Genomic DNA, 25,520 nt, shown 5'->3' on the forward strand with positions numbered 1-25,520 from the left:
TTTAGATACTTGGCAGCTTTTGTAGATTGGATAAAAACTGAATTAGCAAAGCTAGACAAAAACTAGGAAGGAATTCAATACAAATGGAGGTTTCTGCCCAAAGGTAGGAGTAGCAAGATTATACCTGCTTAGAAAGGAAGGTGGAAGAGGGTCAATATCAGCAGAAGACTGCATGGAGTTAGTTATGTAGGTAATAGTGAAGAAAGTTTATTAAAAGCTGCAAGAATCACACCAAGACACAGGGAAACCAAAAACACAAAAAACGAACAGAAATTATCTGACCTACAGGAGGAAGCCACCCCGCAATCGTCTAGTGACACACTAATTTCCTGCACATCAAGAAGAGTCCTCTCCTACTGACATTGGTACCCTGCTTCAGGATCTCATTCACCCTACGAAACATCAACACACCTGTTCTGTCTCTCTGAAGCTTAAGCCCCAGTGCAGCTCCTCCAGCCATTAACTCTGGTGACTTTGCAATCAGCCTGAATTCCTTCAGATGTCTCACAACCTCTGAGGCAGGCACTTGTCTCATCCACTAAGATGTCATCTATATAGGAATTGGTGGCCCTTCTTATCCTATCCACCTTTCCCAGGATGAATTTGAGCATTGCTACCATGGTTTTCAGTGCAGAATTCAGCCCGAAACCCAACCTTGTCAGATAATATGTCTGGCTCTTATATCGCACCAGCTGGTACTGCTAGTTTGTCGTTCACATGGAGCTGCGAATATACTGATTTCAAGTCGATGATTGTCGCTACCTTAGTTGACTGTCTCCATATGCGCAGCATCTCATCAAAGGCATCAGTTACCTCACCACTTGTGTGGCATGGTACATGGCCAATCATCTCCCAAAAGTCCAGTACCGGTTTGACTTTGCACTCTGCTCACCACCTCCTCCTTCCTCAAGATAAGGATACCTTCCTTAATCCACTTCTCTACCTCTTCTTCAAACTTGCTCCTAACGTGTCCTTTCAGGGTATGCTGGTAGCAGCTCACCCTGTTCTTTAGTGTCAGGGGTTCCTCTTTCCAGCGCCACTCTTTCATTCACCACTAGCCATTGAACGCCACCTGAAAATCTTTGTCTTCAATGGTGTAGGCAGTGCAGCTCCTCACAGAGCTCTGCCCCCGCTCACATTCCTGACTCATAGCGCACAACACCCCCACAGCACCAAACAAAACCACATCTCCTCCACACTGACCCCTCCAAGGCAGTTGATTGCATCCATCCCCATTACCATGTCAATCTCATCTACCACATGGCTGATCACAGCCATGTGGTAGATGGGATTGTGCCTCGCACCACTATCTCCACATCGCTGCTACCCTTTCATTTGATTTTCTGCCATCAACCGCCTGAACACTACTCATCCCCTTCCATTTTTTTGTCACCTTTGGGGTCACGTGAGTCATCATGCAGCCTGTCTCTACGAGGGCCTTGAATGTGTTTTCCCTGACCATGACCTCAACTATGGGCAGCAACTTCATCATCACCTCTACTCATTTGCAGGGGAAGTTTGCAAGGCAACAACTTCCCCGTGGCCTTTTTCCAGGTCACAATTTTGGACGATATGCCCAGTCTGTTTGCACCAGTAGCAAATTGGTCTGGGCTCTGCACAGTCCCTTGCCATGTGCTGTCCCTGGCACTTAAAACACCAGCCTGTGAAAGGCCGCTGTCATTCCACAGCAGGCCTCTTTTTGTCTTTCACCGGCCATCATGGGCTTCTGCAGTCGCCATCACCACTGCCTTCTGCTCAGAGTTTTGTATCAACATGCGGGCTGGAATGATGAGCTCGCTCATTGCCATTTTGTTACTGCCTGGCAATTGTTGCAGCTGCACCGACACATTGTTGGGAAAGCCATTCACAAAAGCCAGTCATGCTGCCTTCTCCAGCCTCCCTCTGATAAAACCAGACAGCATAGCCAGCCTCTGTACCTCTGCAGCATATTCATCAACCTGTTCTACTGTCCACCTGACCATTCCCAGCTTAGCATAAGCAGTGTACTCTCCCTCTGTGTAAGCCTCTCTCAAGTGCTGCTTGATCTTTGCCACACTCAGTTGATCTTCATCCATTTCGAGGAACAGTGCCAGCACACTCCCTTCCAAATGAGGCTTGCTACATCGTCGATGCCATGTAGCCTGGTCACAACTTCGACCTTTCGAATTCAGGCTACTACGTCTCCTTTGCCATAGAAAGGTCTGATGACATCACTGCTGATCCTTGTCTTCACTGCCATTGTATATTAAGGGGACAACGTCTGTATATGATTACTGAAATAGCTTGTGTGTGGGAAATGAAAAGAGGTTCACCTACCTTCCTCTCTCGTCTTTGCCTGTCTAGCAGTAATCTCTCTGGTGATCCTACCCTACTCCTGTCACCCAGTATAAGCAGCTGCTATCTGACCAACTCAGGAGTGAATACCCTGATGTCTGTTCATGATGCCTCTGGCAAGCAAGAACAGGCCGACCCTCACCACTCTTGCACTTCCTCTTCTGGTCAGTCCCTTGACCATTGATGTCATAACCCTCTTCTTCCGGCTCATCCGCACACTATCCATCTGCCTTGTCATCTCAGCTACATCCTAAAGCTCTCTGGGTGGTAGTTGCATGTGTGGATTTTTAGGTCTATCGATGGGCTCAGAAAGGAACATGCCAAAAGTTGATATTGGTCACTGAAGCCTATTCCACATGAAGCCGTGACTTGCCAGATTTTGCTGATCACATGGGCAATATTCTTTCCAGGCAAAGTCACAATTGGTCAGATTAGCTGATATGGGCAACATTCCAGCAAATCATGACATTGGGTGATAGCTGAATATTCTACTACAGGTGTTGTGTAGAATGTGTTGTGTGAGTTGTGCCATTCTTTGATTATCATATTTGGACAGTTTGTCTCAGTCTCCTTGACAGGCATCTCCTGGATAATTATGGCCATGTACCATGTACATGTTTGGACGAAATATTGTTCCTAGTTTTAACCATCATATCAGGTAATATAGTCCTCAGGTTTAAATAATCTATTATATAGATGATACTGAATTTAAGAAATTTGGTTATTACAATTAAGGGGCCAAGAGACTATGTAGAAGTTCTATGTTGGCTTCTTTTCAACTGTTCAACCATTCTTTAGACTGAGGTCACATATACTATTCACTTATATATATATATATAAAAATAAGTGAAACGGTATTATTCTCAGAGTCACTTAACATACGTATTATTGTATAATATGCCTAACATATTGAGGGTAAAGTACATCTATTTATATGCGAAGCTCGAGCAATCTTAAAAACACAAACAAAACAATACACACGAGGCTAGAAAAGAATTTCAGTCCTATCTATCCCTATTTACTAGTCTCTGGTTGCGCACAGAGAAATAATCTGCTAACGGTTATAGAGCTGATGTATTTAATGTTGAATTGATGTTTTTTCTTCCGCTCATGATTGTGTTTTCTTCGGTTTTGGATTTCGATTTTAATATGGAATATTTATGAAATTAAGTTGTAGAATAGTTCAATAAATTTAAAACATGGACAATAAAAAAAAAATTACTTTAGATAGTTAGCATACCCTTACGGAGAGAAATCAAGTTTAATAACAAAAATAAGACAACTTTATTTTGTTGAAATGCCAAAGCAAGCAAAAAGAATTTTTTTTGTATCATTCTCTTAGACTAGGAGTTTTAGATATTATATTACTTGTGGAGTGAAAACACTTGTATCTTTGCAAAGATTCTTCTTTGTTCACTCACCTATACACGTACGCTTGCCCAGCGATATCAGAGAGTAAGAAGAAACTGAAGGATCGCTCAAGTCTGTACCATGTTTACAGGTGTATACTAACAGAAAACTGCGTCGGAATTTGGATGCGTATCTATATATGTATTAGCCAATGTCTCACTAGAATGCTTCTACTTTTGTTATCTACGTCACAAATAAACAATCTTGAGGTATGCCCCAGAACTCATAATTTTTGCGTTAGTTTTGTTTGTGCTCTTCTATAGTTTATACCATCGGTTTTATGAGAAAAAAAAACTATATGCAAACACTGAGTTATTAAAAAAAGGCCAGGTAATTATCTCATTAATATAACGTATCAATAGATTTTTATTTTGTCAATTGTAACTTTTCAGTATTTTTTCGTTACGCATGCATCGACAGTTGAATGTGTTAGTGTGTGAATTTATATATAAAAAAGAAACTTTATTTTTTAAAAAATGCTTAATTCATGAATGAGTAGCAAAAGTGAAGAGAGAATCTATTCTAAAAAGTTCGCCTAGCTTGGAATATGTAAATATGCATTGATTTCGTTGTTAAGACAAAATACCACAAATACTGGACTGGGAAATGAAACATAAACGAATTTAATTGATATCGACTGTGGAATGAAATGCTTTTGAGAACTCATTGTAATAGCTGATTTGTTGGTCTTGTTGAATTGCTATTAATTTTCATATCTTTTTTGTTTGAAGTTTTGGCATACCTACACAAGTGGGCCCCACTTCCGACTTATTCTCATAACTCTGAAAAGTGGATATTTTGTAACGAAATTTTCTACAAATACCTTTCAGATAGTGTAGATTATATCGAAATTTAATGAAAGGTAAAAAAAAAAAGATAAAAAGAAAAGAAAATGAGTACGCGCGCATACTTACTGATCAGATATCTACAAAATGAAACTTGAAATTTTGAAAAAAGAATTGTGTTTGTGTTCATCAATTTTTTAAACATTAAATTCCGATATAATTGTAATCAACGCCAGCTGAAAGGTATTATAGAAAATTCCATTAAAAAATACCAACTTTTAAGAAAGGTACGAGAAAATGAAGTCAACTCGTATGAATTATCTGAAAGTTCCCTCGCTCCAAAAACATTTTTTACATCAGATTCTGATTGAAATGTATTTATAGAAAATTCATTAAAAAAGAAAAAAAACCCATTTTTCTGAAAGTTATGAAGAAACAAAATCGGTTGGATAAGCATTTCTGAATGTATGCGCAATTTTTAAAGATTATTTAAACCGGATGCTTAGTGAAGTTTATTAAAATAAAATAAAAATTTACTGGTTATAGAATTTTATTTTGATACTACTATTATACTTTTCCCTCATTATATTTCATGTACACAAACATGCAAGCACGCAAAAGAGACTTCTCCTACCCATATGCGTACGAGCGTTTTCAAAGCTGTGTGTGTTTGTGTGTATGATGGATTGGAAAATGTCCAAGGTGTATTTAGTTATGACCGTTTTAGTTTTGAGTTCAAATCCTACTGAGGTCAACTTTACATTTCATACTTTTAGAGTCGACTAAGTACGATTCAAGTCCGAGACCGATTCCTATTATGTAACGTGTACAGGTACATGGAATTATAATTGAAGGTAACGCATACTTTTTAGTGTATGGATGTCAAGTAACAAAATTTGACTTTCACTTTGGTTTATTAAAAAGCTGTCGAATTGGCCATGCATTTTAACTAATATTAATGTCTATCTTTTGGTATTAGTAGACTATATCATTCACCCACACAATGTTCCCGCATGACATTGATTAAGAGGCAAGGCCGAAAAAGAGGGGACGATTTTTCGTCGATAGTATATCAACACTGAAACTTTTTCCGTAAAAAAAATTATTTCTTTAATTTTTCTGTTAAAGTTTACTTTAACTCCTGGTCAACAAAACAAAACAAAACCCTTTGGTGCACAGTCACCCCCCCCCAACTGACCTTTCCGCTTTCTTTTTTTTTTTTCATCGGATTCCCATGTTTGCGATGACGGAGATTCCGAATTGCAAAAACCACGTTTTCAAAATTTTTAATCCCCCGCTCCGATTTTTAACTTTTTTCGACCCCCACCCCCCGATATGGAAATGAACTTGCGCAATGTTACACCTTTGAATTTCTTTTGGTGAATTTTTACCACTTTGCTATCATATATGTGGAGACTTGCAAGCATAGCAAATAAAGACAACTTATTTTAACAGAAATTTTATGAGTTACATTTCCGTAAATGTTTTTTCTAGCGCACTCCACCCACATATACGCACGCGGATACACATGGATTAAGTCCCATTTTAGAAGTATGTTTAAGTTTTTATTGTTTTGGAATGAAGAACATAAACATAGGTGCTGAGCCAGTGACTAAACTTGTAGTATTTTGTTGGGATTAATCCAATGAATTGACAGCAAAATAATTGCTTCTATCAGAATCGTTTACTTTTAATGCGAAAAAACAAAACCGACGTATACGAAAGGTATGTAAAATATATTTTGTGTACTTTTTTCTCTTTTCATTCGGATAAGCTGTAGAAATTGTTTCTTGCGCACAAAAATTCTCCAGACATTTAGCTGTTATTTTTAGCATATTGAGTTTTGTGGTAAGGGCTTCACATGCTGCGGTCCTTTTGTTGTTTCACTAAGAATCTACGCATGTGGAAACTGACAAAACAGCTGTTCATTTTCACTTTTTGTCAGCGCGATGGGGCGCGGATTAATTTTGGAGTTTTTCATTAAAAATTTGAAATTGATTTTTTTTTTTTCATACTTTTAATCTCCATATTTTTCCACGTGGATTGAAAAAGAAAATTTCGAAAAAAAAAGTTTAAAATCAAAAATTGGGGCGGGAGATAAAAAATTTTGAAAACGTGGTTTTTTGAATATTTGGAATCTCCATCATTGAAAACATCCGGTGGAAGGAAAAAAAAAATCAGAAAGGTCAGTTTGGGAGGAGGGAGTGACTGTGCGCCAGGTCCGCCGCCAAACCTTTTAACCTTTTCAGTTAACGTTTACTTCAACTCCCGGTCATCAAAAAAAAAAAGACTGGGTTAATGAAATTTTCTAGAAATACCTTTCAAAGGGCATAGGTTACGATTATGAAAAAATTTGGGTCAATATAGAGACCCATTAACATGAAAAGAAACCCCTAGCCTACCAGGTTTAAAAAAATTGTTAGGAAAATGAACATGAAAAAAATTTGCGCAAACGAACGGTGGGTGGGAAAGGACTTTCGGAAAATTCACAAGATCCAATTTTCCCTCATCACTTTAAAGAATATGGGTATATATTTCGATGAAATTTAACAGAAATATTGTTCAAATGACACAAATTATGATTATAAAAGAATTGTGGGGAAAACAAATATGGAAACAAAAATTTGTGCAAACATACATGTACATACCTTCATCCTTGTTGGTAATTATTTGATGGCAACGATTCGAGAGAGGAAGGTATAACTTGGTAGTCTCTCTTCCCATCCATTTGGAAAACATTTTCCCCACAAATTTCTTTACAGTCGTAATCTATGCTGTTTGAAAGGTGTTTCTGTAAAATTTCATTAAAAGATATCCATTTTCCTGAAAGTTATGAGGGGAAAATCGGATCTTGTGAATTTTCCGACAGTCCTCTCCTCACCCCGTCCCCGTTCGTTTGTGCCAAATTTTGTTTTCACATTCGTTTTCTACACATTTTTTTACATTTATTAAACTTCTGTTTTCGTTTTGGTGACCGGGCACTAAACTAGATCCTGAAAGTTATGAGGGAAAACAACATCGTGTGAACTTTCCGATAGTCCTCTCTCCAAACCTTCGGAAAAACATTTTCCCCACAAATTTCTTTATAATCGTAATCTACGTTGTTTGAGAGGAGTTTCTGAAAAAATTCATTAAAAGAAAGATACCCATTTTACTAAAAGTTATGAGGGGCAAAAAAACGGATTGTGTGAATTTTCCAAGAAATTTCTTTATAATCGTACTTTGTGCCATTTGAATAGTTTTTCTATAAAATTTCATCTATATATATATATATAAGCACCAACCGATCGTGGCCGTTTGCCAGCCTGCGCTGGCGGCACGTAAAAAGCACCCACTACACTCACAGAGTGGTTGGCGTTAGGAAGGGCATCCAGCTGTAGAAACACTGCCAGATAAGACTGCCAAATCAAACTGGAGCCTGGTGCAGCCTCTATGTCTTACCAAACCCTGGTCAAACCGTCCAACCCATGCTAGCATGGAAAACGGACATTAAATGATGATGATGATGATATATCCATTTTCCTGAAAGTTAGGGAAGAATCGAATCTTGTGAATTTTCCGAAAGTCCTCTTCCCACTCACCCCGTTTGTTTGCGCATATTTTTTTTTACATTCATTTTCTACCCATTTTTTAACACTTAGTAGGTCGGGTTTTTTTTTTCCATTTTCATTAACGGGTCTTAAACTGTATATTGACCGAAATTTGCAGGGAAAATCTTTTTCCGAAGGAGTGAGGAGAGGTTTTGGGAAAATTAACATGATCCGATTTTTTCTCTCCTAACTTTCAGGAAAATGGGTATCTTTTAATAAAACTTTTCAGATGGCATAGATTACAATTATAAAGAAAATTGTAGGGGAAAAGTTTTTCCAAGAGGGTGGGGAGAAAGGTTTTGGATCAAGAAGACCACATAAGTTGGAATTTCTCCGTTTTGACTGGGATTTTTCCAATTGCTTTTCACTACAGCCTTCAAAATAATGGGGAGCATCTTTTTATGAAAAAACAGTTTGAAAAATTTATGATTTTTTTTTACTCTCCTCCCCATTTAATGATGATACCAATGGGCCTCAGGCATGCTCCATTGGTGGGATATCAGCATCAACAAAAGAATGATAATTTAAATTTTTACCCTCACCTTAATTAAGTGAGGCCATGTGTATGTAAGAAAAAAACATATTCTAACAGAAAAGTATGCTATTTAAAATTAATTTTCGTTTACATACCTATTTTTAAAAAAATCACTGTGGATAAAATGCCAGAAATGACCTCAGGCTCTCCAATATCTTAAATTATAAACAGAAACAACCAGGGGTGAAAAGTATGATCGAAAAACTCATAAATTCTCCAATTTTTTTTTTATAGTATAAATGTGTTTATGGGGAGAAAAATATTGAAAAACATCAATAAATGCAAGAGTGAGAAAGAAATGAGTAAGGTTGTCTTGGGATGTGCTAGAAACGGCAGCCAAATCGCTCTTAAATCATACTTTTACCTCTGAAAATATTTACTATTTTTTTTTTTCAACAAATAGGCTCCTCCCATAGCTTTTAAGTGCAAAATATTGGCCAGAATCGATCTGGGGGTGAGATGCAGGGAGTAAAAAAAATGAACTTATGTGGTTTTCCAGATCCGAAACTCTGTTTTTTTCTAAACTTTTCTCCCTACCCGCTAGAAAAAAATTTTCCTCACAAATTTCTTTATGATCATAATCTATGCCATTTGAAAGGTATTTGTATACAGTTTCATTAAAAGATACCCATTTTCCTGAAAGTTAGGAGGGGGAAAATCAGATCGTGTGAATTTTTCCCAAATCCTCTACCCACCCCTTTGGAAAACATTTTCCCCACAAATTTCTTTATAATCGTAATCTATGTCGGTTGAAAGGTGTTTCTATAAAATTTCTTTAATATATATTCATTTTCCTTTGCGCAAATTTTTGTTTTCATATTCGTTTTCTATACATTTTTTTTTACACCTGTTAAACTTTTTTTTCCTTGGTGACCGGTAGATAAAGTAAAACATTAACCAATTTTTCTTTTTGGTTGAATCATTCTTTCATTCTTTTCCAGATGAATAGCTTTTTTGTATATATGTTTATGTGCATGAATATATATTTGTGTATAAATGTGTATGTATATTTGTGTAAGTATGTATTTATGTGTATGTAAAATTTGAATGAAATTGGTTGTGTAGTTCTCAAGTTTTAGGGATTCACACAGACACACACACAGAGACAGACAGACATACACACACACACATTCTCATCTTTATATATATAGATACACGCCTATAAAAAAATTTAAAATATGGTAAAAACCCTTAATAAGAAAGTATAAAGCTTGGATCTTTTCGGTTTGAATGGCAGTTTTTTAAGGCGGTGTCATATGAAATTGTCACCAATAATTATGACCCTAGTATCAATCTATTGCATTTCAATCTGTTTTAGGGTTAGTTAGGGGTGGGGGTGGGGGAAGGGATCTTTTTTTCTTCACAAATGTAAATAAACCCAATCTGTTTCTTAAACGAGGGACATATTCATACGGCACAGAATGTTTTCACCTCAATAGACGGTCATTGATTGGTTGAAATTGCAGAAATTGAAGAAAAAAAACAACAAATATCTTACAAACCATAGAATTTCCTCAATAAAGCCAAGAGAAAAAGATGTTTTATAAACACATTCTACCAGTATACGAAGTTTAAAATTTTTTAGTTACCTAGAAATCATGTTAAAAACTGCCGTTCAAACCGAAAAGATCCTAAAGCTTTAACTCGGTTGTATTTCTAACAACAATAATAATAAGATTTGGAGAACTTTGCTGAACTGTGGTTAACATGCAATTTGGTAAAATAAAAAAAAGTGAAAGTAAATTGCTTGTGACATTTCGTAATTTCACGTAAACAATGCATATAACTAAACAATGTATGGAACATATATTTATATTTGATATTAAGATAAAAGTAATCACATTTACTGGAAAATATAACAGTCATTGATGCATGAATTGAGACTCATGAATAATTTTTCCTGTTCTCTAGATTTGTTTTGGCTATAATTTTTAACACCTGCTCTGCTACCTCCTTTATGGATAGAGCGTGAAGGCGCATGGCTCAGTGGTTAGAGCGTCGAGCTTACGATCGTGAGGTTGTGAGCTCGAATCCCGGACCGGGCTGCGTGTTGTGTTCTTGAGCAAGGCACTTTATTTCACGTTGCTCCAGTTCACTCAGCTGTAGAAATGAGTTGCGATGTCACTGGTGCCAAGCTGTATCGACCTTTGTCTTTCCCTTGGATAACACTGGTGGCGTGGAGAGGGGAGGCTGGTATGCATGGGCGACTGCTGGTCTTCCATAAACAACCTTGCCCGGACTTGTGTCTAGGAGGGTAACTTTCTAGGTGCAATCCCATGGTCATTCATGACCGAAGGGGGTCTTTTTATGGATAGAGCATATTCCTTCTTTTCGTTTGTCTGGAAGATTACCACTTGCAAGAAAGTTCCAAAAAAGAAGCTGCAGTGGTTTTGCAAGGGCTTGTTTGCATGATGTGAGAAGGGCCAGCAGCTGAGTTTGTGTCCACCTCATCTACGGCTAGTGTTGATGTAATCAGTTTTCACTTCTTTGGTTACAGCTAAAATGGCAAAGAATTCTGCTGGTTTATTCAATTGCTTGTATTCCAGAGGTGTAGTGAACACCCTTTGGAACTTTTCGTTTCATATCTCACTTATCCTCATTGGGTTTCTTGTGAGAGAGTTATCTTTTTGGAAGAGGGGCCCTATCTTGTGGTGTACTGAGGCTGTTTCTTTGCCAAAGTTAAAAAAGCTTTAGGGTTTAAATAATAATAATTGTGTACAGTGCTCAGGTGCACTACAACTCATCTAAAGTGTATATATAATCAGGTGTAGTTTCGGCGGATTTCGGAAAGCATGAGGGCCTTAAAGGATGCAGTGTCATGGCAGTCAACAACTGACACAGGCAGTTTATTCCATGCTTCAGCAACTCTGAGCGTGAAAAAATGTTTCCGAAAGTCATGGGAGCTGTGTTGTTTTCTGACTTTGTAGGCATGTCCACGTGTGTTAGACACATGGAGATCAAAAAGGTGTTCAGTGTTGTTGTTGGTGAGGTGGTTGATAACTTTGTGGGTGTTTACCAAGTCCGTCGCCAGACGCCGGAGCTTCAGTGAATCCATGCCCAGAGAAACAAGGCACTCAGAATATGGTAGGTGTCTGATGGAGTGTATGCGTTTGGTTGCATGTCTCTAGACAGATTCCAGGAGGTCAATGTTCTGAGCAAGATAGGGGTTCCAAACTGACTTGATATTTTCTATAATTCAGGCTTCCTTATCTATACACTCTTCTTTGTGAGATTGATGCAGACTTTTCTCAATCGCCTACAGCACTTCTCTTCAGGCAGGACTTTTCACTATTTTTGAGGTGCTTGTTCAGGCAGTCGGCAATCTTTGTCTGTTTATGTATACATATATATGTATATATATAATGTATATGTATGTATATATAATGTATATGTTTGTGTGTGATTATAGATATGTGTGTGTGCACGTATATATATATATATATATATATATATATATATATATATATATATATATATATATATAAATATGTGTGTGTATATATATATATATATATATATATATAAATATGTGTGTGTATATATATATATTTATATATATATATATATAAATATGTATATGTATATGTATATATCTATGTGTGTCATCTTCATCATCATTTAACATCCGTTTTCCATGTTGGCATGAGTTAGTTTGATTGAAATGTATATATATATATATTTGGCTGTTGCTGGTGTTATGTAAGTGGCAAGTAAAAGGCACCCATTACATTCACAGAGTGGTTGGCATTAGGAAAGGCATCCAGCCATAGTAACCATCCCTAATCAGACTGGAACCTGGTGCAGCCCTCCAGCTTACCAGATTCAGTCAAACTGTCTATCCCATGCTAGTATGGAAAGGGATCGTTAAATGATTATGATGTATAGGTATATATATATGTACATGTGTATATACAGGGTGCAATGGGTAAATTGTTGCCATTTTATATTTCTAATTTCGCATGTGTGCGTTGTTTGTTTTTGATTTTGTCAATACACAATGTAGTAGGGTCAGTAGGGCACTGTCTGTGAGAAAAACAGCACCATAACAGAATTCACTCTGCTAGAAATTTCGAAACACAATGCTGTACTGCCAAGCAGTACAGCATGAAATACCGGAAGCTCCAGTACAAACATTTCAGAGTCTTTGGGTGTCTGAGGACTGTGCAATCTGAGGACATGTACTGAGAGTGAAAAAAAAAAAACGAACATAGGCGCAGGAGTGGCTGTGTGGTAAGTAGCTTGCTTACCAACCACTTGGTTCCGGGTTCAGTCCCACTGCGTGGCACCTTGGGCAAGTGCCTTCTACTATAGCCTCGGGCCGACCAAAGCCTTGTGAGTGGATTTGGTAGACGGAAACTGAAAGAAGCCCGTCATATATATGTATATATATATATGTGTGTGTGTGTTTGTGTTTATCCCCCCCCAACATCGCTTGACAACCGATGCTGGTGTGTTTACGTCCCCGTTACTTAGTGGTTCGGCAAAAGAGACCGATAGAATAAGTACTAGACTTACAAAGAATAAGTTCTGGGGTCGATTTGCTCGACTAAAAAAGGCGGTGCTCCAGCATGGCCGCAGTCAAATGACTGAAACAAGTAAAAGAGTAAAGAGAAAAGAGTATCCAGTCACCATCATGGTGTTTGGAGTGATCGCTAGTGATAGCAATGTTATGCCTCCATTCATCTTCCCACACACCCTCAGACTCAATACAGATACCTATATCATGTGCCTAGAGGAGGTAGTGCTACCCTGGATCAAGAGAGTGGCTGCTGGAAGACCTTATGTCTGGTAACAGGATTCTGCATCATGCTACACAAGTTGGAAAACCCAGTCATGGCGACCACATCACCCCTAACATCTGGCCACCTGACTCTCCAGATTGCAACCCCCTTGATTATTATGTGTGGGGTGCAATTGATCGAGAGATGAAGAAAATTCCTTGTAATACCAAGGATGAGCTGAAGACAAGGATTATGGCAGCATTCACTAACTTAAACTAGGAGACTGTCCAGAAGAGTTGCAGGAGATTCTGAAGTTGTCTGGAGGGCGTGGTTGAAGCCAATTGGGATTTTTATTGAATAAATTTACTCCTTAGTATATCAAGATATTTTTATATAATTTTGGTAAATATATCTGTTAAAATGAGATGTCATTGTTATTTTCATTTTTGTATAATTTAGACAGCAATATATTCACCACACCCTGTATACACACACATGTATGTACAGTGGCCCGGAAACAAAATTTGCTTAGGGAGTGCAAACCCATGTCCAAAATTTTTACAAACAAGGTGGATTTTTCCAATCTTGATATCAAAACAAACACAGGTTCAGTAATAATAACTTTTATTATTATGATGTTAGCTGAAAAGTTTATAGGAATGTGACCAAATGAAGTTCATTTTTAAATATTGGGATCTTTTCTACTTGGTGTCACTTTTTGAAACTTTAAAATGAAGTGAAAATTTTCAAATTTGATATATTGATGTAATTTTTCAAGTTGAATCTTATGTTATTCACTTGTTCCAGAAAATCTTTAGAAAAATATTACAGAGGTTTAAAGTTTGATCATTTTCACCCAATCAGAAAACAGGAATTGGAAGCTGGCATTTTGTATGTGATGACAACATTACAATGACAAAACATTCAACAATGGGAGTTTTAATCAGTTTTAATGAATAAAATTTTGTGAAATGTTGGATAAACATACTGTTGCTTTAGTTCACGTGAACAATACATATTTTTGAAATTAATTGGAACAAAACTGAAGGAATTGAAAAGTGAAAATCAAACAGGAAAGATCCTCTACACACTTCTTTCAGCATTGCAGTGCTTTGATTGCCTTTGTGAAAAATCTATCCTGTTAGTCAAACAAGTCTTCAACAGCTGATAAGACGTCATCACTATGATATTGGTCCTTTAATTTGGAGGATTCCAAAATAGATTTCTAATATAGTTTCTTCATATTTTGCTGGTAGCTTACTGGCGTAAAATTGCAAATATGAAAATAATACTTGTATGTTGTGTGTTGTTAATTTATTGAAAGGGATCCCATAAAACTCAACTAATTTGTTAAAAATGAAGATGTTAAAATCTAAGAGATGTTTAATTTATGCAGAGTATCATTTTGAACAGTGATACAAAAATCATGGAAATTCATGGTTGAACAGAAACTATCAAATTAATTAAATTAATTTAATTATATATCACTGTACTCATTAGTGCAAGAAGTATAAACAAAATTTTTTTATAAAGGACTTGATAGAGGAAATAGTAGAGTAGGATTTTGGAGATTCATTTTTATCCTTATGAGACAGAAAGAGGAGTTGTAAGTCCAGTTAGGTATTAACTAAAACTAAAAGCTATAACGGTTATTTGCAAATAGAAGTGAAAGAGGTTTTAGAGACATTCCCTCTATAGATGAGTAAGGTGAGTAGTAATTCATACTCCAAATAAGTCACGTAGGGTAAAGGTTGTATAGAAATCACTCTAGCATTAACCCTATCACTGAAATATATAATAGTCGGCAGTGATATATGGTAATAGTTTTGCTACTGTAGTAGTAGGTACGGTGGTAATATGGTTGTAGTGTTGTGTGGAACTGAAGTGATGTAAGACACATTTGTGTTATATTCTGTGGACTCTTCCTTCCCACATTAGCAGTAGGACAAGTAAAGAAAAGTGACAGGGTTACTGAACATAAAACTGGTTGTTGTTGAGATTGAATAACCCTCACTTTTGAATAGGCTTTATGCATATTAGTAGCTATGGATTAATGTAAAAGATATGCTGTAGAATTGAGCTGAAGCTGTGGTGAAGGTGGAAGTGGGAGAGTGGGTAGGCCCTGTTGGTAGTTCCTGAGGACGGAAGTGTTCAAGAGAGCATGCGCAGCGGGGACAGGAAGAGGGCAGAGTGCAGCCGGACTGCATGAAGTCAAGACATGTGTATGTACGACCAACAGAAGAAAAAGACCGTGTGGGTGGTGAGAGAATGCTCCCTCCAAATCGACAGCAATTCTCCTTTTTCCTAATTTCCCCCTTCATACCACAAGTTATTTCGGCTCATTGTGTAGTATCAAAAAGTAAAACAAAAATTACTATTCATGGTAAAATATGGCATCAAAAATTAAACTCAGCAACAACATGTTGAAACCATTCTCTGGTCAAGGCGATGTGGTGGCCTGGATAAAGAAGGTGAAGCTGGTAGTAAAATTGCAGGGGATACAGGACATAGCCAACCTCCTACCTTTGTATTTAGAAGGTAGTGCACTGAACTTGTATCTAGAGATGTTGGAAGATGATCAGCAAAAGATCTTAAAGATCGAGGAATGGCTGAAAGTTACTTACACAGAGGGAGCCTTTAAGGTGTATAGTAAACTTGGAAGTGTGAGGTGGACTGGAGAACAGGTTGATGACTATGTGAGTGAGATTAGGAGATTGGTGGCTTTAGCAGTGATTTCCTGCGGGGCAATGGAGAGTGTTGTGAGATTGGCCTTTGTGACTGGATTTCCCAATCACATCTGAATAAGTTTGCTGGTGAGTGAGTTGATAGAGCGAACTTGTGTCATGACTCAGAACAACACACACGATGTAGTTTGTATGATGATGGAGATGAAAACAAGAAAGAGATGAATGGAAACTATCTGTAAGAAGAATGAGGCGAGAAAAGCTGGTGAATGATGAAGGGACCATGTTTCAGGTGTCGGGGTCCTCATATAGTCAGAGACTGCATGGCACCAAAACCGGAAGTGGTGTGCTACTGGTGTGACCAGCCTGGGCACATTGTTAACCAGTGCAAACGGAAATGGATGGAGGGTAGCTACTGCTAGCTACCCCATCAACTGATTAGAGGCACACTCATGGTCACTACCAATAATAAACTTTCAGGTGGGGTCGAGAGAGGCTTGAGCCCTTGTGGATACTGGTTGCACTACAATACTGGTAACCCAAGTCTGAGCAGGAAAGTTAGGTGCAGAGGCGAGATCAGAATACAATTGATAGTGCAAGGGTTGGTAGTGAAGGTTCCAGTGATTGTTGTCAATGAAGTGGTGGACAGCATTGACTTAGTGGTGGGAATAGAGCGATTGTCCAGCTAGGAGTGGAATTCGGCAACCGATGTGCTGTGTGCTTTGAGTATGGAGAGGTGGAGGAAGGCTACAAGAGTGATGGAACACATGTAGAAATGTATGTGACATTGAAGACAAGAAAACAGGATGAGCTGTTATGAACACCCCTTCAAAAGAGGAGCCAGGAATGAATTCGAGAGGGAGGTGGAGTGATGGATAGAGGAGAGTATTTTGAGGCCATGGAAGGAGAAGAGAAAAATGGTGTGTTGCCCTTAATGACTGTGGTCCAGCCCATGAAGAACAAGGTTTGTCCAATACTCAATTTCCATGAAAGGAATGAGCACATGTCATCCCATATGAGTGGTGAGGTAGCAGACGTCTGTGAGGAAATTTTGTGGGTTTGGAGGCGCATGACAGGAGCAACTACAATTGTCGACCTGAAGTTGGCCTATCTGTAACTCCATGTGTCCAAGAAACTGTGGATGTACTAGTTGGTGAGGTACAAGAGTAGAACTCACTGCTTGGCTCAGTTGGGGTTTGGCTTGAGTTTGGCACCAAAAGTTATGGCAAAGGTCTTAAAGACGGTCTTGGGGAAAGTGGCTGAGGTTGAGCAAGCAACTAATTCATACATTGACAGCAGAGGTAATTATAGATCATCTGAAGAAGTTTGGGCTGATTGCTAAACCACCAGAGGCCATAGAAGGAGATGCTGTACTGAGGCTCAAGATTGAAAAAGATAAGATGGGCAGGCTTGTTTTTCATTGAGAAAATGAGATTCCAGGCCTGAGCAAAGATATGAGTAGACAAGAACTCTTCTCAGTGTGTGAAAAGTTGGTAGGACACTATCCAATTGCAGGATGGCTCCGGAAGCATGTATCTTCATCAAGAGGCATGCCGAAGGAGTAAAGTGGAGTGACAAAGTTGGGGAGAAGACAACTGCCATGATGCAAGATGTTTTGGAGAGAGTGAGAGTTTGGAGGATCCAGTGAGGGTATCTGGAATGTGCTCGAAACAAAAAAGGGAGTTGTTTGGTGTGATGCAAGTAGCATCGCAATAGGAGTCATCCTGGAAGTGGGGGTTGTAGAGGTGGAAGATGCAGCATGATTCAGAAAAAAGGATGACTCCAGCCACATCAATGTAGCTGAATTGGATGCTGTACTAAAGGGCATGAACTTGGCACTGAGATAGGAGCTCCATGTATTGGAAATTTGAACTGATTAGGCCACAGTAAGAGGGTGGGTGGCATCAGTGATCAGCAATCAAAGGAGAGTCCACACAAAAGGAGACGCGGAAATGATAGTGAAGCAGTGGTTAGGAATCCTCAGAGAGCTGGTCGCTGAGTTTGGCTTGGTAGTGTTTTCACCTTCAGAAAAGAATAAGGCAGATGTGCTAACCAGGGTGAAAAAGCCCTGGTTGGTGGAAGTAGAGGATGTACAGAGTGTGGTGGATGCAGCGTGTCACCTGGTGGGCTCAGAGCTGAGGAGGTTGCACAGCATGTTCCTGGCCAGGGAAGTGGACCCTAATGTTACTAGGGAAAGTGTTTGGAAAGTGGTGCAGAGCTGCATCAGATGCCAGTCTATAGACCCCACACTGAGTGTGTATGAGGCAGAAAGGATTCAGGTTGGAGAAGATTGGAAGAGGTTGGCGATAGATATGACTCAATTATCTGGGAAGGCAGTACATCTCAGTGGTTGACTGGGGGTCAGGAAGAATGACAATATAGAAGGAAATTTGGACGGGTGCTGCGGCTGAAACTGTAGAGGTCCTAAATGTGGTATTCCTGGAGAGGGGTCCAGTTGATGAGCCATTGATGGACAACAGTGCAGTGTTTCACTCAGCTTAGTTGAAAGAAATTCGCGACCAATGGAATACCAGACGTTTCTTAAGAGCAGCATATAGGCCTGGTGGGAATGGGATAATAGAGCAACACCATTGCACAATGAAAGCCATTGCTGAGAGGGGACAGATTTCCCCTATTGAAGCAGTGTTCTGGTACAACATGTCACCAAGGTCAAGACATGCTGGGGAGACAGTCCCTCAAAAGGCTGTGTTTAGATACGAATGCAGACACCTGAGCGTAGAACCACAACCCTTTGGGGAAGAAGAACAGTTAGCAATTGTTCAAATCAGGGAAGAAGTGTGGGTGAAAGGAAGGGTGACAGCAGTGAACTCACATAACAACATGTTGGTGGAAGGAGTGCTGTGTCACGTCCTAGATATCAGGAAGGTCATGAGCTCCTCCAGTGATGAAGAACAAAGAGAGGGAGAGGCTGGCATTGCATCTTTGTGATGATCCCAAAGAGAGCGTCGTCCACCTAAGTGGCTGGAAGACTATGAAAGGGATGTGATAGTAATTGGTAGATCAGTGAGGCATATGGTATTGAGCTGAAGCTGTGGTAAAGGTGGCAGTGGGAGAGTGGGTAGGCCCTGTTGGGAGTCCCCGAGGACAGAAGTACTTAAAAGAGCAGGCGCAGCGGGGACAGGGAGAGGGCAGAGTGCACTCGGACAGCATGAAGTCAAGACGTGTGTGTGTACGACCAACAGAAGAAAATCATCATGTGGGTGGTGAGAGAACGCTCCCTCCAAATCAACAGATAAGAAAACCTCAATTCTCCTTTTTCCTAATTTCCCCTTCATACCACATATGCCTAACTCCACGCTGTCTCAAGCTATGCTTTACACATTGTTATGTGTAATACAGTGCTTAGTCAGTCATACTATTTTCTATGTATAATATCTTCCCCTGTCATTTCTTGTTAATACTGAAATGAGAAAATGTGCCCAATTGGTATGTTTATTTTAATTATATTAAAATATTAGCTTCTGAATAGGTACAAAATCATAGATCAACAAAGGTGTTTGAAGAGTTTTAATTGATGTAAGTAAAGGGAATTAATCCCACCCACCAATAATTAATTTTGACTAATTTTAAGGGATCTTCAAGAAAAGCACAATATTTCCAATTAAAGTTTCTGACAAAATTCAGTGTCATTAATTAATATCAAAAAGGAAGAAAACTTTTTGTTGACAAACTAGTACATTCAACTTTCGGTGCAATGGAAACCCGTAAAAGGCCGATGTTTGCCGATTACACCACGAATTTAATGACGTCATATCTGAACTGCTCGGGAGAAAATGATGTGCCTCCTCTTGGGTGTTGTTCTTTCCTCAGTCGACGCGTCGTTCATTCTCTGAACGTGCCATGGACTCTGACACTAAACCAGAAGGCTTGCTGGAAGCCATTCTCAGTCCATGGGAAGGATGGATTTTGAGAATACAGAGTTTATTAATATGGGAGAAACCGCGATGGGCTATAGTTTGGTTATGTTTAATTCATCTTCTATTTTGGTAGGTATTGCACACATCTCCTCTCTTTCATACCTGTTGTTAAACATAACCACACCTGTATTTGTATTTTAATGCCATGCATTACTTTAGCATAGTGAGCGACTACATTTTCTTAATACAATAACTGCATCTCTCTGTTCATGTGTTTGTATGTTTATTTTTATACAGCTGATTCTGTTTATATTTATTTCCGTTTATATTCTCCCGTGTGTGTGTGTGTCCTTTACGATCACATTCTATTCGCTCTTCCTCTCTCATTTTATACTTCTCAGCATTCCTAACATAATTTTGTCTCCCTAATCTATTTCCGTTTTTGATATAGCCGGTGGTCGTTTAACATTTTATTGAGGTGATCTGATATCTTATATGGATGTAAGAAACAAAGATATATCACTGCTTGTTTTTTCTCTCTCTCTCTTTCCATTAATAAATAAATACGCCAAATGTTTAAATACAAATTTAATGACAAACTGAACTTATCCAAAAATCGTTATATTATTTGGTGAGGCGGAGAATATTAACAAATCTCTTTTCTTTATATTTAATAAGCTGTGTTTATTTTTGTGTTCCAATCTTATGAAGCAGAATGTATTCCGATGTGACGGAGTTAAGGGTATAAATGAATTTTCGTTTCCTCCGAATATGGTTGGTAAACTGTTACATAAAGTATCCGGTAAAAATAGATCATCTTTCACTTACCTCCCTCCTCCTCCCTATTAACATTTACAGGTTTGTTACCAACGGAGACTATTTTAACAGGTTCCTTTCTTGTTTCAAGTGTTTTTATCAAAGCAGTCCTTTTTTTCCTTAATAAATCTTGTTTACACTTCGTCACGATTTCTAGTCGAGCTTCAAAGTTAGGGTGGAAGGAAGAGAGAGAGAGAGAGAAAAAAATCTAACTTGACATTTTCTTCTGATTAGATTTGTTGTACCTATTTTAACCTGGGTCCAGAGCATTTTGCGACCGAAAAAAAAAAAAAATGAAACAAACTGATGAATTTTCTTTTCTTGTTTTTTTTTTTTAAATTTGATAATAAAAACAGGCTAATTTGTCTACTTAGTTACGAGTCAGTTAACAATTAGCTAGATTGGTTGCTTGTATCTGGTGACGTGATATTTTGTTGCACTTAAAAGCCATTCTAAACAAGCTCCTTAAAATCCCAGGCTAAACTATTCTTTTTAACTAGCAATTAATTTAATTGATCTCAAAACCAGCGCCCCCCCCCTAATTCGTCCCCATCCAACGACGCACAAGAAAACTAACATTTTAATGAAACGGCCAACTCATTTCACAAAAGGAAAAAAAGAAAGTGAGTGGGGGAGTGGAGTTTACACTATACATTAGTATATATAAATATATATATAATAGTCATTCCTTCACCATATAACATAGTACTGAACAACATATGTAGTTTATTCTCCCAGCTTGAAATTTTAATCCTTCCTCCTTGAAATATGTCTCACTTTTTGACTCAATGGTTGTTATTGATTTAATTCTACTGATATTGTATATCTGATGATTATGTTCTGAAATCGTTAATAGTGTTTATTTTCCTCCACACATGCGTAAAAGCCTGTGATTTTGTTCTTAAGGTGGAGACTAGGAAGTAAGGTATTTTTTGTACTATTTACCTGAAAAGAGTACATATTGTGTGTGTGTGTGTGTGGGGGAGGAATTAAATTTTTTAGATAACAAAATTCTTTCACAAAAGAAAACAACCATCCATTCCTGGGCCTTTGCCTTCTCCAATAAGGTCGGGATAGCTATTCCGAAAGTCCGCCAATAAGAAAGATTATCCGTAAACATTTGTAGAAAGTATGGCATTCATGCTTATCCTAAACCCATTATTATTTTTGTTGTTTAATCATAAATCAACTCTAATCAAATTAAAAGGTTTCATATATTACTGTCTTGTTTTAGCTTATTTTGCCTTTAAATGTATCTAAAACTACGTTGTCTCAGGTCTGTCTCCTTAAGATGTTTGAGTGTGACTTGAGAAATTGGTTGCTATTTTTAGCACATCAAACGACTAGCTAGAGGTTCTGGCAAACATCATCCATATTCAGATATTGATTCAATCGATTATAGTCCTTTTAATACAAACGTGTGGCTTGTGTCAAAGAAAGAAAATAAAATACTGAACCAGAAGATGATATTTTCAGTAAACACATACATTCAGAGAAAGCTCTTCTTGATTTTATATATATATATATATTATTTTATAGAAGGAGCTTCTACAGGACTAGAACTGTTTCATTCCGATGAAATCTTCCTGAAAGCTTCCTGAAGATTTCATCGAAATGAAACAGTTCTAGTCCTGTAGAAGCTCCTTCTATAAAATAAATTACTTTACTGTGCTATGTATTGAGTACCTTATTCACTGTGGTTAACCCCGACTCAACCTGGGACCTACATATATATATATATATATATATATATACTACACATACACACACACACCAGAATAAGCAGATAAATGTGAAACAGGGTGGGGAAAAAATAGTACTCAAATACTGGAGGTAGAGTAATATGTTTTATTATTAAAGCTTCCAAAACATCACAAAAATATCACAAAAAACTGCTACTCAGAAGTTCATGTTTCCATTCGTCTGACAGTTCACAATTGTTCAACGAATGGGAACATGACACACAGTGTAGCAGTTTTTTGTGATGTTTTGAAGCTTTAATAATAAAGTACCTATGTTATATATATATGTATATATAAAGTTTTAGCATGGCTACCGAATAATTGTCACATATCGTCATCATCATCGTTTAACGTCCACTTTCCATGCTAGCACGGGTTGGACGGTTTGACTGGGGTCTGGGAAGCCAGGAGGCTGCACCAGGCCCAGTCTGATCTGGCAGTGTTACTACAGCTGGATGCCCTTCCTAACGCCAACCACTCCGTGAGTGTAGTGGGTGCTTTTTACATGCCACTGGCACAGGTGACAGGCGAGGCTGGCAACGGCCACGATTGGTTGGTGCATTTTACGTGCCACCGGCACAGAGGCCAGTCAAGGCGGCACTGGCAACGGCCACATTTGGATGCATCTTTTTATGTGCCACCAACACTGGTATCACAACTACAATTTCCATTGATTTTTGAGCGATTTCGATTTCACTTGCCTCAACAGGTCTTCACAAGCAAAGTTTTGTGTCCTAAGAAGGAAAGGTATGCATAAGTGGGGAAGGTATGCATATATTTAAGGCGATACTGGTAACGATCATGCTCAAATGGTGCTTTTTAAGTGCCACTGGCACGGAAGCCGGTTAACCGCTCTGTCAATGGTCACACTCGTATGGTGCTCTTTGCACCCTGGGGAAAGGTATGCATATATTTACAGATACATTCCTCTATTTACATAATAATAATATCAAAGTCTCTATCATTCTTTTGTTGTCTTGGCATTTCTCTCTGAAGGAGACTACAGTAGCGGTACTGGATATTAACGGTTATCAACAAGCTAAAATGGCAGTCTATAAATATAGGACGAAAGCTACCATTGATTAGCTCCAAGAGCCCTTTGCCTTTAGCTAGCTATATGACACACAAACCTGTATCCATTATAATCGTTGAACTGGGGAGGTCTATTTTTGAAAACCAGTAAATGTATTCCACTGAAATTAAGTAAATAATCCTTTAAACAGACGGTCAGCAGCGACGCCTGCTGGGTTTGGCTACTCTGCATTGATAAAGGGCAAATACCCTGAAACATGTCTGCAGATGCCTAACCAGCAAGGGGAAGCGGCTGATCTCCCCTGTTCGGAGGTTATAATGGACACCGGTTCGTGTGTCATTTAGCTAGCTAGAGGTGATGGCCTCTTGGAGCTAATCAACGGCAGCTTTCATCCTATATTTATGGACTGCCATATTAGCTTGGCGATAACTGTTAATATCTGTCTGTCTGTCTGTCTATCTATATATATATAAACATAAATACTTTATTATAGATATATGTGCGTGTTTGTGTGTGTGAGACACTGATAGATTGATAGGTACTGCCCTGGTGTCGAAACCATAGTGATATCCATGGAGCAGCTGATGATTGAGGTATGTTGGATTGTTGGTATGGCTGTTATTGTATGTGCAGAATAGTTTTATAAGACACATAAATCAATAATCAAAATCAAATTCGATGACTGGCGTCTGTGCTAGCAGGGTGCAAAGAGCACTGTACAAGTGTGACCTGCAATGAAGAGGGAACCAGGTTGCTGGAGTGCTGTGATGCAAATGTAATACTAACTTCAGGAAACTTGCCACTCACCTGTTCACTTACCAGTCTGGTGAGCACATTAGTCAGATTGATTACATTCTCACCAGGAAATGAGAAAGATGGATACTTATAAATGTCAAAACTTTCCTTGGTGAAGAATGCACCCTACAACATAGGTTAGTAGTTAGTGACTTCAGGATTAGGGCTAAACGGATGCCCAGAAGGTGACCAGCATGGAAAAGAAGGTTCTGGAAGCTTAAGGATCCTCTGAATGGACAGAGATTTAGAGATGTATTACTTGATGCTTTTGATGAAATAGAGGAGGATAAATGGAGGTTCATACAGAACAACCTGTTGAGGGTTACTGATCAGATCTGGCTGGTGCATAGTCCCCTCTTGACCTAAGGTGACATGGTGGTGGAACAATGTAGTTGACAGGCCCAGTAGGCGCAAGGAACAGGACTGGAAGTGTGGTGCTAGTAGGGAACTGTATCAAATAGCCAGAAAGGAAGTTAGGAGACAAGTTTACTTAGCCAGAGGTGAAGCAGAAAAGAGATTTGAGGAACAGAGATGTGAAGTGTTTCGAATTGCACGACAGTGTGTGAGAGAGAATTGTGATGTTATAGGAGAGAAATGTGTTCACATGGCTGATGGCTTACTTGCATTTAATGATACTGCAAAGAAAGAGACTTGGAAACGCCAGTATGAAAGGTTGCTAAATCAAGAAAATGAATGGAAAAAAGAGAATCTCCCAAATATTAACCTCCCAAATATTAACCCAACCAGCTATCTGAATTGACAGTACCTTGGTAGACAGGAAAAGCTTCCAGCCCATCAGGAATTGTTCATCATGAATCACTCCTGAGACACTTAAAATATTTGGCTGTGGTCTAGTCATCCACATAGATAACCAGGTGATACACACAGGAGTCATACACAATGACTGGTGTAGCAGCACCATAGTCAACTGCTAGAAAGGTAAAGGTGACACCTTAGACAGAAATAATTACAGAGGTATCAAGTTGCCGGATCAGGTGATGAAAGTCATGGAGAGGGTCATAGCCCAACTTAGTAGCGAGAGAGTTAGTTTAGATGAGAAGCAGTTTGGGTTTGTGCCAGGGAGAAGCACCACTGATGCTATATTTCTAGTAAGGCAGCTGCAAGAGAAATACACAGCCAAAGATAAACCCCTACACTTGGCTTTTGTTGACTTGGAGAAAGCCTTTCACAGGTCCC

At 38.6% G+C, this 25,520-nt stretch overlaps 1 protein-coding gene across 2 annotated transcripts in view; it reads left to right on the plus strand.

The window, feature by feature from the left end:
• The first annotated feature begins 19,259 nt into the window (after positions 1 to 19,259).
• The window catches only part of LOC115216419 (reticulophagy regulator 3), a 30,943-nt gene continuing 24,682 nt past the window's right edge, over positions 19,260 to 25,520 (plus strand). The window contains exon 1 of one of the 2 annotated variants that reach the window (XM_036506397.1): positions 19,260 to 19,312. In XM_036506397.1, coding sequence (XP_036362290.1) covers positions 19,275 to 19,312 — 38 coding nt within the window. In that variant the 5' untranslated portion in view covers positions 19,260 to 19,274. Of the gene's footprint in view, positions 19,313 to 19,812; positions 20,067 to 25,520 lie in introns of those variants that run through there. The other variant, XM_029785742.2, reaches the window with a different exon arrangement.

This window comes from Octopus sinensis, linkage group LG10 (genome assembly GCF_006345805.1).
Source record: "Octopus sinensis linkage group LG10, ASM634580v1, whole genome shotgun sequence".
Taxonomy (NCBI): domain Eukaryota; kingdom Metazoa; phylum Mollusca; class Cephalopoda; order Octopoda; family Octopodidae; genus Octopus; species Octopus sinensis.